A 14,319-nucleotide genomic window follows, 5' to 3' on the forward strand; every position below is an offset into this window, starting at 1 on the left:
ACAACAATCTTTAGGAAATAAATTTATTTTTCTGAAAACATCAGGAACTATGAAAAACAAGCCAAATATCTGGGCATACTATAGGCAAACACAGTAAAAATAACATTTGAAAACTATGTTTAACCTTAGAAACATGTTTAACTACAGAGCAAAACAAATATACTAAACCACAACACTGCTGGTGTGTTGTTGTTGTGAAGTGCCGTCGAGTCGGTTCACACCCACAGCGACCCTGTACAGGGTTTCCAAGGGTGTAAATCTTTACGGGAGTAGAAAGCCTCATCTTTCTCCAGCAGAGCGGCTGGTAGTTTCGAACTGCTGACCTTAAGGTTCGCAGCCCGATTTGTAACCACTACGCTACCACTGGATTTCTTTAAATGACATAATCTTTTCAAGTAAAAAATGTAAAGAAAAAAATCTTAAAAGCAAAGCTCTCAATTCCCACCCTGGAATCTCATCATTTATAAATTAACATGCTCAACTATCAGTGGAAATAAAAGTTTGTAAACCTGAAAACTAATCTTTCAATAAATTTAAGATCCCAAAGGAATCCCAAGGGAATAGTTATTTTACTGCGGGGTAAGAAACGGCTTGTCACAGTTTTTTACCCAATACAAAGAAACACAAGAGAATTGAAGACAACCTAGAAAATCACAATCTTTCTCCAGAGTCACAGCCTTCACAAAGCAAAGGCACTCAAAGCTGTCGAAGTTCTAGAGGCATACTGGAAGTTTCATTCCCAGAGTCCCTCTGTCTTGCACTATCAAAATAAAAGCATCTTTGTCTTGGAGCAAGCCTGCTGGAGGCACCAAAATTCTATCTTCCCTGTCCCACCAAATCCCAAAACTAAGCCCACTGCCATAAAGTTCAGTCCAGTTCACAACCACCCTATAGTGAACCTACAGTCCCCCAAGTGATACAAATCATGCTCTCATTTTTCAAGGTGATTTTAATCCCATTTAAGAGTACATTCTAAATAGTTAAACACGTATTAAAGCAATTCCAGCCTCTGGAGCCCTCCTGTGCATCAGCAAGGACTTGCCTATTCTGTCACCTAAATCCATCTAGTTTCGATTACCTAATCTTATCTACCCATTAAACTGACACAGCCAAATGTGTGAAGTCTTTATACTTTTTGCGTTTAACTTTTTATGGACTACACCTCAACAAAAAACAAAAACTCTCACAAATGGAGCAATTAGCAACATCAAAGTAAAGACGACTTTATGTGGATCCAGTGTCAATGCCCATGAAAGAGTCAGGATAGCAAATGAAGTATTGACCTGGGCAAATCTGCTGCAAAGGATCGCTTTAAAGTTAAAAAGCACAGAGGTCACTTTGAAGATTAGATGCACCTGACCCAAGTCATGGTATTTTCAATCGTGGTGCAGAAGGATCAGAATTGGACTGCTAACAACAAGATTTACCGTTCAAACCCACATATCACTCCTTGGAAACCCTATATGAGGGACACTATGAGTCAACTGACTCGACAGCACTTACCATATGCAAACGATGGAGAGTAACATGGAAGACCTAAGTAGAACTGACCCCTCTGAATTAAGGTGGTGAATTAAGGAGCTCTGGTAGCGTAGTGGTTACGAATCGGGCTGCAAACCTTAAGGTCAGCGGTTCGAAACTACCAGCCGCTCCGCGGGAGAAAGATGAGGCTTTCTACTCCCGTAAAGATTTACACCCTCGGAAACCCTGTACAGGGTCGCTATGGGTTGGAACCAACTCGATGGCACTTAACAACAACAACAAAGAATGTTATATGCCATGGACTGCCAGAATGAATAAACTGGTCTTGGAAGTTAACTCAGAATGCTCCTTAGAATCGAGTATGGTGAGACATCCTCTCAGATGTGTGATTGAGAGGGACCAGTTCCTGCAGAAGGGTTATGGGTCTTGGTAAAGGGTCAGGGAGAGAGGCAGGCCCTCCACAAGATGGGCGGACACCAGCTGCCACACTGGACCCAAAGTCAGAAAGGATGGTGCTGGCCGTGCAGCAATGGGCAGTGCATCTGTTATATACAGGCTTGCTCTGAGTTGGAACAATTTTCAAAAACATGAGCCAATCCATTTCTAAATGATACTTTCAGAGCCCCTCCCTAATAGTCTCAATCTTTGCAGCCCTCTTTGGTATCTGTCTCTTCTAGTCTTTTTTTTTTTTTTTTAACTTGGCAGGAAAACTTGAAATAACATTCAAATTCAGGAATCCCTGAATATGTATAGATGTAACCATTAAGTTGTAGACATAAAATCGCTTTATCTCACAGAAATCTACAATTTGTCAGCACAGGCTCACAGATTTCTCTTTTCTTAAAGACAAAAGCTCCAGTTGAGCAGATTTAAATAAAGCGTTCCATGCCCAGTCTCTCAACAGCTACTCTTGTTGGGAAAATACAGTAAAATTTTGTTTTGCAGTTTTTCTAGGTTTTTTAAGACATTGTTCATTCTCATACTCAAGTGGCTATGGAAACATCTCAAGAGCTCCTTTGGTAACATTAGTTTTTCAGAAGCCAGTTTCCTTTTAAACCTAAGAATCTTATTACTTTAAAAAAACACATTTTCTCCAGGACCTAGTGGAAATAAATGTGTTCACATGCGATGAAAAATGTCCTGCTAAACAGGCTATTTCCTGTAGCCACTCCTCATCCTCCAAGCACTCAGTAAATTCTGACCTACTATTTTTGTGCACAAGACGTTTTTAAAGTGTTGAAGAGCAAAGATGTCAGCTTGAGGACTACGGTGCACCTGACCCACGCCATATTTTCAATAATCTCATATGCATGTGTGAAAGCTGGACAGTGAATAAGGAATACGGTAGAAGAATTGATGCCTTTGAGTTATGGTGTTGGAGGAGAATACTGAAAGTGCCATGGGCTGCCAGAAGAACCAATAGATCCGTTTTGAAACAAGTGCAGCCAGAGTGCTCCTTGGAGGCCAAGATGACCAAACTTCATCTCTCATACTTTGGACATATTGTCAGGACGGACCAGTCACTGGAGAAGGATATCATGTTTGGTAAGGTGGAAGGTCAGAGAAAGAGTAATACCACCAATGAGATGGATTGGCCAAGTGGCAGCATCGATGGACACAAGTGTGACAATAGTGAGGTTGGCCCAGGATTGGGCAGTGTTTTGTTCTGCTGTGCATAAGGTCCCTATGAGTCGGTGCCGACTTGATGGCACCTAACAACAATTTTTGGCAAGTTCTTTACCTGACAGTTCACCTTTCTGATACCCTGCTGAGAACTCTTTAACAAGGATAACTAGAGGATTTCTATGTGTATGTAGCAAGGACATACACTTTTTGGCAAGATTTTAGTTTAACATTCTTGCATGAATGTGTCTTTTGTTTATTAAACATTTACTATTTGTGTAGCATTATTCAGAACTTACCTTTGGCTCCAAGTCTTTCACATCAGCACCTCCCTGAAGAAAGCAGTGTGCTGTAATATTTATGTTAGGATTTCCATTCTTATGTAAAACATGCCATGGAGCCAACCACTGGCAGGACACCAGAAGTGCAGATGACAGACTTTTGATTTCCAAATATAAAGACACAGCAATAAGCATTTACTGACCTTTGGGGCAGTCTGCAGCAGGAAAGGTTTTCTTGAATTTCATCATCATTTACATATCTCACAAATACGATAACATGACAAGTATTGGTGGAATCTGTTTACACATAAGCCTGGAGAGAAATTACTGCTTTTGTTATTTACGTAACACCTTACTAAATTCAAGAGTAAATTATTTTTTCAGTTTCTTATGCTACATTTTGTCCATTATTAGACTCACCAACTATCTTTCCTAGGCTAAGTGCTGCTCCTAAAAAATAAAAACTCGCTTCAGGCACTTTTTAACTGCACTTGACAGTTTTCTCACCAGTTTTACTGTTTAATATTCTAATACTCATTTAAAATAATCAACACCTTTACTTGTCAAACTGCTGGAACAACTGCTAGATCTATAAACTGTTTGTTGTTATTGGTGTGAAGCGCTATCAAGTCGGTTCCAACTCATAGTAACCCTGTATAAGAGGAGTGGCTTGTGAGCCTGAACCGCTGACTTTACAGTTCAAACTAACTTTGCAGTCCAGCGTATTAACCTGCAGCGCCACCAACAGATAATGAATGAAATAAGACAGTCTGGTTGACTAGACAATATAAAATCTTTATAAGTAGCTTTTATTGTACACGTTTTGTGTCCCTTGTTACATAGTATGCTGAAGTAGTTCAGATGAGTGTAATTCTTCACTAGTAACTTTGTCAGAAATGTCTGCAGGCCAATACCTAGAATGTTGCTCTTCTATTTCAAACTTTCCCTTCATAAATTACAGCACTGGATTACCAAATTTACTTGTGACAAATGTTAATAAAATATAACCATGGGCATAAAAATTAAGAAAAATTACACACACACCAAAAAAAAAAAAAAACACCCAAAAAAACCCACAAAACAATTCACTTCTAATGTACCCAATCCATGAAAACTTCCCTCTGGTCTTAGTTTGCTCCCAAAAATCAAGTGTCAGTAAGCGAAGGGAAAGGGAACCACAAGAGAGCAAGGCCATCTGCCCTCAATGCACTAGTGTTCGCCAGGTATCAAAAGCTTCTCCTGGCTCAACTGAATGCACATGGGACTACTGGGAGTTAATACCCAGGGCTGACAAACTCTACCAAAACTGCAAACAGGGTTGTGTGGGCCCTGTTCACTAGTGAGTGTCAGTCATATGTAATATACAAAGTCCAAGGTTTGTTTTTTTTAGTCACAATTTCTCAAGGAATCTCAAAGAACACTAGTTTAGAAACCCACCTTCAACACTGAATGGTTTTCCCCCCTATGTGAGGTCATTTTCAGTTGACTTGGCTTCGCCGGGCACTTGACTTTCAAGTTCAGGTTTAGTTCCTTCTCCAGTCTCTACCTGTGTCTCCACCTCCTCACGATTCTCTGGTACCTCCTGCTGGTCATGTTTTCCTTCTGCTGGGTCACTGGGATGTGATTTGTCACCAGCTTCCAATTCAGCTTCTTTCCCATTTCCTGCATGTGTTGCCTGCTTTGGGTTCAACAGTGGCAAGTCCTTAGCACTCTTCACAACCTCCTGAAGATTATACTTTCTGAACAACATGTAATCTTTCACAACACTCAGGCAACAGACAGCTTTGATGATTTCTACTACCACCGTGTACTGTGGATTGGTAAGATCCACTTTATTTTCTGAATTGAGGTTGCCTACTATTCCTGTAAAGAAAAGAACAAGGAAACCCGTAAGCTGAGGACAATGCTAAGCTTGATGAGTACAATCTGTCATCCCTCCATTTGCAGCTTGTTCACATTCTTCTACAAGACTTCAAATTCACTGAAACATGTGATGAAAGAGTAATTTTCTTTCTAAAAAACTAACAAAATATTCCATCTTGATTTGAAAAAGACTAAAAACTAGAAAAATCCCATATCCAATAAAATTAGTTAGGTTTGTGTTAACTTCCTGAGAGCTGACCTCAAGGACCTAAGAACTGCCCTGTTCTGACTCATAGCGGACCCTGTATAGAGTTTCCGAGGAGCAGGTGGTGGGCTTCAACTGCTGACCTTGTGAATCATGTGCAGTGTTGATCCTACAGCACACTAGATGTCCAGGAATTTCCCGAGTGATTGAACATTCTTTGATAAGGGCGCCAGGCCAAGTGATGCTAATGAGATGACTCTGGGGCAGGTCAGAAGACCCACCTGGTGATACCACCACACGCTTCAGTCATGAGGCCCAAAGAAAGGCTCAAGACATGGAAGTTCCACAAGTTTCCTGGCTGGTGAAAGATACAAATGCAGATAGGAGGGTAACATGTCCCTCATTGACTGTGGACTCTCCCAGACCTCACTCTATGCATCATTTCATTGGTTTACTTTTTGTCATAATTGGTATCTTAAGTAGAGAGCTTTCCTGAGTGCTGAGTTATTCTAGCAAATTAAACCCAATGGGGTGGTAGGACCCAGCAGGGCAGAAGTGAGGGTGTCATGGACACTCCCAACACTGAAGCTGGCACCTGAAGTGTTCGGCAAACTTGGCAGTATGGAAGATGTCTGCCCTTTAATTTTGAGGTCTGGCTTACCTCTGGATAGTCAGGGCCAGAGGAATAGATGCTGCATGTGTAGCCAATGATGGTACAGAACTGGCAATAAACTGTTGAAGAAGTGGGGATTTTCCTAGCAGTTTGAAATTATTTTAAGGACATTTTAATATACTTGTTCCACACTCTCAGTCATAAGCCTAAGTCGTTTTTTAATTTTAAAATCAAAAACAGTATCGGAAATTGGACCTATATGGAAACACTAAGAGAAACATACCTGCCAATTCTTTGATAACTTCTTCTCTATTCATGTGACTGTTGTTTCGAGATTTATATACAATCTGAAATGTCCCTTTATTTGGTGCTTTAAACCAAGGTTCCAAAAATGTTTCTGCATATTTTTTCATTTCCTCTAAGAAAGCTTTGCACGTGCCCGAGATGGGTAACATTCGTAGAATAACCCGAGTCTTCTTCTTCTTGGTTTTGTACATATCCTGAAGAATGTGATGCACCAATTTCTCAGGCTCTAGAAGTCAGCAGAGAGCAAACAAGTAGGTTAAGAATGTAAGTTCTCGAACACTTTACAGATTACCCAAACTCTCTAAATTGGCACTGATTCAAGTTGATCAAAGAAGGAATTTTCACACAAAAAAAATCAGTCTACCCAGCGTGGTGGCTCCATATGCCAAGTACTGGACTGAGAACCACAAGGTCCAAAGTTCAAGTCCACTAGCCGCTCCATGGGGGGAAGATCTGAAGCCTCAGAAACCCTATACAGGGTCTATGAGTCAGAGCTGACTAAACGGCACGTCACCACCACCACTCAGTCATTTAATAACTTTTTTTTATCAACTATTATTTCTTCAGTACTGTGTATGAGGGTAAGTCAAAAGTATTACTAGGGTCTCAGTTCATACATGCACATGTTTATTTCAAATTAAAACATGTTGACATACATCTCTGTGATCAGTAGATGGCTGCAAACAAGTAGGGTGCGCCTTCAAATATAAAACAGTTTTTGTGCTACCAGAACAAAACCATTTTTGAAGTCAGGGTTGAGTTCAAATTTTAAACAAACCTCAAGTGGACATCTCCCCAAATCATGAACCTTTGCAACAACTCTATGAAAATGCTGCCCCACATAAACAAAGTTTTTAGAAGAATCAAGCATTTTAAAGGTCAGGAATACCTCAAATATAAGCCATTAACCTAGGCACATGACAGAAATGACAAGAAGAAAGACCCACCAACCTTGGCACATGGAAGAAATGATGGCTCAAGTCAGAACACTGTGCTAAGAAAGCTACTGAAAGTGAGATCTCACATGGTTTAGAATTTTCAATTTTAAGTGAACATCTTGGCCTCGACAAGCCTTCACGTTGAAGGGTGCCCAAAGCACTGCACAAAGATCAGCTAGTTCAAAGAGCTGATCTTTCTATCAGTCTTTTAAGCAAGATGGACGCTAATGAAGATGACTTTATGGAACAAATTGTAACTGGGGGATTAGTCTTGGATTCAACATGATCTAGAGAACTAGGTCCAATCTAAACTGTGGCTTCTGAGGGTATCTGCTAAGCTAATTAAATTTAAGGCAGAGAGGTCAGCTCACAAGTTACGGTGACTGTTTTGGTGGATGCCAGAGGGGAAATCTTGATGGATTTTCTCCAAGGACACAGAAAAGTCATGGAGGTTTATGAGGAAGAAGTTTTAAGAAAACTGAAAACTACACTGATGAGAAAAAGGCCAGGAAAGTTACATCAAGGACTTTTTTCCATATGACAATGTACTTACTCATTCTTTGAGGAAAGCAAGGGTTGTCTTACAAGAAGTTTTGGGTAACCTTACCCTATTCACCCTACAGCCATGATTTTGCCCCTTCATACTTCTTTCTGTTATCAAAACTCAAAGAATATTGAAAAGGAACATGATTTGCATCCCTTGAGAATGCCCAAACTGCCATTTTGACGTGATATAAACTGAAGAGCACAGAATTCTTTAAGAAAGGGTTAGAGATAAAAAAGCTGTTTTTCTGAAGTGTATATTCACTTAGATGGAGGATAGATATGTTGAGAAACAGCAGCTCCACATTTTTATATTTTTAATGGAGGTTTCTATGATTTTGTCAGAATACTTTTGACTTACTCTTGTATTTATTATTTTAACTCCTCAATATTATTGTTAAAACCAACTGTTCATGAAGACATCGTAAAGTTAACATTTTTGTGAAATCCTGATTTATTCTAACCGTAACATCATTCTGTTGTTTTCATGTAACGATGGCAACCATTAAAGAAACAAACCTTACACAGTATCACCTTCTTACAAACACAAAACTCTACAACTCACTTGAGAAGGATTTAATTAACCCATCAGTTATGTTAGTACACACATCTAGCTCCTAGAGCTGGGAAGAGCAGAACCCCAGAGCCTTGAGGTGTGCAAGACTATAAAGTGGGAGCCCTCAGACCACATCCTGTTTATATACCAGTCTGGGTGGGGATACTCATTTTCAGTACTGGGTCAAAACCGACTCGACAGCACTTAACAACTCTGAGTAGCACTGCCCCTTTTAGGGGCCTGGTAGCGTAGTGGTTACAAATCAGGCTGGTAACCTCAAGGTCAGCAGTTCGAAACTACCAGCTGTTCTGCGGAAGAAAGATGAGGCTTTCTGCTATTGTAAAGATCTGCAGCCTCAGAAACCCTGTGAAGGACCACTATGAGTCGGAACTGACTCCACAATACTTAACAACAACAACTCTCACTTTGCCTGAAGTTACTTCAGAAGGAAGATACAAAGCAGATGCTCCCAAATCAATGCCACGCCCACTACCCCACCCACCTCTCTACAGGGCTAAGGCTCCTCCTACAGTGCAGACAATAAGTCATGAGCCACACCCAGAAAGCCACTTCCTAGGTAGTGTTCAGTGAGATAAAGAAATGTCCAAATATGACAGGAACAAGAGTCTTACAGAGTATAAGTCAGACACACCTATCCCAAGTGTTCGGATGAAGACTACATTATTTGCTCCACTCTCCATGGACTGGAATCTTCTTAACCTCATCTCTGTAGAGGCCCTGATGTCATCAACTTCTTTCTTCAGTGCGGCCTCCACGTCATCGTCTTCTCCCTCATTTCCAGAGAGCTGCTGATTCTTGTCTGTAAACTGTTGGCATAAGGTTAATGAGCAGAAATGCCACAACAATCATGTTTAAAACTGTCATTAAGTACTAAGAAGAAACCCCCAGTGGCAGAAGGCACAATTCAAGCTTTTATTGAGAGGCTGAGATGCCACTTCTCCAAAACACAGAGGACAGAGTTCCCACAGAACGTGGTACATATCAATTGAAAATGTTTTTGTTGTTGTTTTTTTTAAAGAATCTTGAGTGTGGCCGGAATCATTTCAGAGTTGACCTTACAAGGCATCAAGAGGTACCTTTGCACCTGATAAGTCAGAATACTCTCCTTTTGATGGGGTGAGACCAAATACTTTTAAAGAATTCAAAATCTTTCCTTATGTTCTTCTGAGGAACAGGGCACAGAAATAGTTCAAAAGCTTGTTCAAGGGATCCATATAGACAGGACATGACTTGTTGTCCAGTTCTCTGCCCTGCCAGGAGGTTTGCCAACCTGGCACTAAACAGCAACACATATTTATAAGCCTTTATTATGCACCACCTTAATATTTATGGGCATAAGAAAATTTCTAGCTTCAAGACAAATCTAAAATTATTTTTTACAAATAAAGAAACTCTAGCTCAACAGTTAAGGAGCTCTGGTAGCGTAGTGGTTACGAATCGGGCTGCGAACCTTAAGGTCAGCGGTTCGAAACTACCAGCTGCTCCACCGGAGAAAGATGAGGCTTTCTACTCCCGTAAAGATTTACACCCTCGGAAACCCTATACAGGGTCGCAATGGGTCGGAACCGACTCGATGGCACATAACAACAACAACAGCTCAACAGTTAACTTGTTCATTTTCACAGGACAGCCTGAATTTAATCCCTTCTGTGCTATCCAAGGAGCCCTGATGGTACAGTGAGGCTAAATGTTGAGCTGCCAACGGCAAAGTCAGCAGTTCAAACCCACCAGGTGCTCTCCAGGAGACAATGCTATCTGCTCCCTTAACGATATAGTCTTGGAAACACTATGGAGTTCTACTTTTCCTATAGGAGTCCTGGTGTGGTGCTGTGGGTTAATGCGCTGGACTGCATAGTCGGTTTGCACCACAAGGTCGGCGGTTCAAGCACACCAGCCACTCCTCAGAAACCCTATGCTGGGTCGCTATGGGTCTGAACTGACTCGACGGCACTTAATAATAGTTTTTTATTATAATTGCTGAAAGTCCGAATCAACTTGATAGCAATGGCTTTGGTTTGTGTATTATCCATTTCATTCTATTAGACATAGAGGTCACTATGAGTGAACCAACTCAAGGGTACCTAACTCAACAGCATGCATTATTCTCTTTCACTTATCCCACGTGTGTATGTACTGATTCATCAACCAACAATATGATTTCCAAACTGTGACGGGACAATTAGATTTTAGATGGTAGTGGTATGAAACACAGGGCCTGGGTGGTACAACTGGATTGTGATAGTTCGAAACCATCCATCGGCTCTGTGGAAACATGACCTGTGGAAATCACTTCCTCAAAGGTTGTTGTTGTTAAGTACCATCGAGTGAGTTCTGACTCTTAGCAACCCTGTACAGGGTTTCCGACGAGCAGCTTGGTGTCTGAATGGCCGGCCTGTGGCTCCCGTCCAATGCTCATCTAGAGCACCACACCAGGAGTCCCCTTCAAAGAGTACAGCCTTGAGACCCCTATGAAGCAGCTCTCCTCTGCAGCACATGGGATCATCAGGTGTCATAACAGCTTGAAGGCAACAGGTTTGTATGTGTGTTGTTTACTTCAAAAATGTTGATGTTTTAAAATAACTAGCACACTAATCCCATCACTTCAGAAGCATCACTGCTTAGGACCTGTGAGCACTAGTGGTGCAGTGGTTAATCACTCAATTGCCTATCAAAAGGTCAGTGGTTCAAACCTACCAGTCGCTCCACAGGAGAAAGATATAAAAGCATTCTGCTCTTATAAAGACGTAACAGCCTCAGAACTCCTACAGGGTGGTTCTACAAAGGGGCTTCAAAAAGCTTATGGAAAAACGTCATTCTCATTCTCTTTTGATTCCACTTTTTGAAGCTCTTGTACTCTGTCCTCTAGGGATGCTGGAATGGACTCAACATCAGTGGCTCGTTGTTTAGGGGGTGCGGATGCTCTGCACATGACTGCTAACCAAAAGGCTGGTGGTTCACTTTCATCCCGAGGATCTGAAGAAGTGTTGCTGTCAGTTGCCATCTAATCGATCCCCACTCCTGGCAACCCCATGTCTGCAGAGCACTGTTCCATGGGTGCCTGTCAGATGGCTCTGAACTGCCAACTTTTCTGACAGTTGCTGTGTGGCTAAGTGCCATCGAGGCAGTTCCGACTCATAGCAATGCTATATAGTTTTGGAGAAGTGGCTGGTGAGTTTTAATTGTCAACCCTGTGGCTTAAACCAAAACAAGACATGCTTGAAGCAAATCCTTCATAAAATGGTTGGCATGAGGGTTAAATTGTGTGTCATGTCTGAAGGGCTTCAGTACACCAGGCCATTAATGGGACCTACTGAACCTACCAGCAGCTCTGCGGGAGAAATACCTGGTAATCTGCCCAAAGACTGTTGTTAAGTGCCGTCGAGTCAGTTCTGACCCTCTATAAGGTTTTCAGGAAGCGGCTGGTAAGCTTGCACCACCGACCTTTGCAGTCCAGCCCATTAAGCCACAGCGCCACAAAAAACCCTTTTGCGGTTAATGCGCCGGACTGCAAGGTTGGTTTTGAACTGCAAGGTGGGCGGTTCAAGCTCACCAGCCACTCCTCGGAAACCCTATACGGGTTCTTTGTGAGTAGGAATTGACTCCATGGCATTTAACAACCACCTGTCCTGGCGTGGCGCTGTAGCATCAGTACAAGGTCAGCGGTTTGAGCCCGCCCGCCGCTCCGCGAAAAATGAGATTTAAAGATTAAAAGCGAAGATTTAAAGCCCGGGAACTCCTATACAGGGTCGATAAGAGTCGGAACTGACTCGACGGAACTTAACAACAACAACCTGTCATCTAAGACTGCTGTGTGTCGGAATCGACACAAAATTTTTTTAAAAAACAAAAACCCAAGGTACCAGCACTGAAACACGAAACAAAGCAAGTCATGAGAATTGTGTGGGAATCGAACTGCTGACCCAGACGAGGGCGGAGTGTGTAACGGAGATAATGCGGAGGGCAGAAACATAGACAAGGCTACGCGCTCTCGCCGCCGCGGGCACCCCAAAATGCGTAGAATGGCAGCGACCGAGCAGGCCGCCCGCCCTCGTCCCTCGCGCCCCGCCGGCCCGCCCGGGGTTGGTACCTTTTCCGGCCCGTACAGGTCGTCGCCGTATTCGTTAAGCAGGCTGTAGGCCTCCTCCACGCATTTGCGCTCGTTCATGTTGCAAGTGATGAGTATGCCCTGTAGTCCAGGCTCCAGCTGCCGGGGCCCGCCGGCGTCCCAGCGCCGAGCCCGCTTGGCCTGCCCGTACACGGCTTTTCCTTTGCGCTTCCCGCCGGCAGGCTGTGGCGGGTGCTCGACTGGCGACGCCATTGCGCGCGTGAACCACCACGAGCAAGGAAACGTGCTTCTCACGGTTTCCGGCGTCCTCACCTTTACTGACGCCGACTGCTTACGTCAGGCGTGCGCGACGGCCTCGCGTAGTCCTGCCTCCTAGCCTCGTTTCCTAACTTCCTGGCGTATAGGTTCTCTTGTGAAGCTGGGAAGCAGCGCTACACCAGGACTCCTAAAAGGGCTCTGTGACAATGCAGGGGAGAGCAAAATGTGAAGTTCTCAACAACAGAGTGGTGGTGGTGTGCTGTGGAGTCGGTGCTGACTCATACACCCTGTAAATTTTTATGGGAGCAGAAAGCCTCACCTTTCTCCACGAGGAATGGTTAGTAGTGTTGAACTGCTGGCTTTGAGGTTAGCAGTACAACTCCTAGCCACTAAGCAACCAGAGTTCCTTCAACAACTGGGTAACAGTCACTAACACATAATCAGTAGACAAAAATAGGTCCCAAGCATGACTCACCATTCATACACACACACACATTCATACACACACACACATTCCCCTCTAGAGGAACCAAGACCAAGGCCTGTTTTCCTGATCCTGTAATCCTTGCTCTGTGTGATCCTATTCACAGGAGCGGTCATCTGAGGAGTCACTTGCCCCAAACCAAGGCTCCCTTGGCAGCTCCTCAGACCACCAGCCCTATCTGTCCCAGACTTGAATTGGATAACCTGGGCCGCTCACTGATATCATGCATTGCTCAAGTAAGCTCTGAGCGCAGAAGGGGACCAGGAACAAGATGCTGCAGTTCAGCTCCCCTACAGGCCCAGCAGGGAAAGTTAGTACCCTTATGACTGTGAGAAACTTTCAGGAGGGCTGGTCCGGCATTGTACCCCTAAATCTCAGTGATCAACTGTCCCTTCATGGAGATGCCAGAAATTGTAACCTGTCCTGGTGTGAAGCTGTAGGATCAGCACTGAACTGCAAAACACAACGTTGGCAGTTCAAACCCACCAGCTGCTCCTTGGAAGCGCTATAGAGGGTCACTATGAGTCGCAACCGACTCGACAGCACGTAACAACAACCTGTCATATGCGAGCATGGTGGCTCCATACAATAATCACTGAACTGTGAACCACTAGGTCCACGGTTTAAGCCCACATGCCACTCTATGGAAGATGAGACTTTTCTGCTCCGGTGAAAATTTAAAACCTTGGAATCCCAATACAAAGTCGATATGAGTCAGAACCAACTCAACAGCACTTAATAACAACAACAAAGTGCAAGCATTGAAGCACAAGACGACACATGTATTCAAGGTTTCCTTTGGTCGGTCAACGGAGTTTTAGTCCCCTTCTGCAGTTGACCAGTACTCAGAAACAGGACTTAAAGCAAAGAGCAAAGCGTTTATTGGGTATGTACAGACATGCTAACAGAGAAGCAGGAATCGCCCAGATCTGCCTTCTGTAGTGCAGACTAGGACTTTTAAGGGGAAAGAAAATCAGGATCATGTGACTGTGGGAAGGCATCGTTGTATTGTGTTTCCATTCCAGTTGTTGGGTTGCGTCTCAGACTCAATGATTGTTTCAAATGTTCTTGTTTGCTGAT

At 43.1% G+C, this 14,319-nt stretch overlaps 1 protein-coding gene across 1 annotated transcript; it reads right to left on the reverse strand.

Moving 5' to 3' along the window:
• Positions 1 to 4,848: 4,848 nt before the first annotated feature.
• Positions 4,849 to 12,749, reverse strand: THUMPD1 (THUMP domain containing 1). Its single transcript, XM_006875977.1, has 4 exons — positions 12,519 to 12,749; positions 9,063 to 9,237; positions 6,351 to 6,599; positions 4,849 to 5,249 (listed from the first exon to the last, which is right to left on the reverse strand). The coding sequence occupies exons 1-4, from the start codon at positions 12,747 to 12,749 to the stop codon at positions 4,849 to 4,851; spliced, it is 1,056 nt and encodes a 351-aa protein (XP_006876039.1).
• Positions 12,750 to 14,319: the final 1,570 nt, after the last annotated feature.

The sequence above is a fragment of the Chrysochloris asiatica genome, unplaced genomic scaffold (genome assembly GCF_000296735.1).
Source record: "Chrysochloris asiatica unplaced genomic scaffold, ChrAsi1.0 scaffold00348, whole genome shotgun sequence".
Lineage (NCBI taxonomy): Eukaryota > Metazoa > Chordata > Mammalia > Afrosoricida > Chrysochloridae > Chrysochloris > Chrysochloris asiatica.

What these genes read in the sequence shown, in the direction of transcription:
- THUMPD1 (XM_006875977.1), bottom strand. Translation starts at nt 12,749, where the DNA reads ATGGCGTCGCCAGTCGAGCACCCGCCACAGCCTGCCGGCGGGAAGCGC. An exon ending in CATCCGAACACTTGGGATAG is followed by an intron (nt 6,600 to 9,062) that starts GTGTGTCTGACT and finishes GCTGACTTCTAG; the next exon opens with AGCCTGAGAAATTGGTGCAT. An exon ending in AGTTATCAAAGAATTGGCAG is followed by an intron (nt 5,250 to 6,350) that starts GTATGTTTCTCT and finishes TTTTCTTTACAG; the next exon opens with GAATAGTAGGCAACCTCAAT.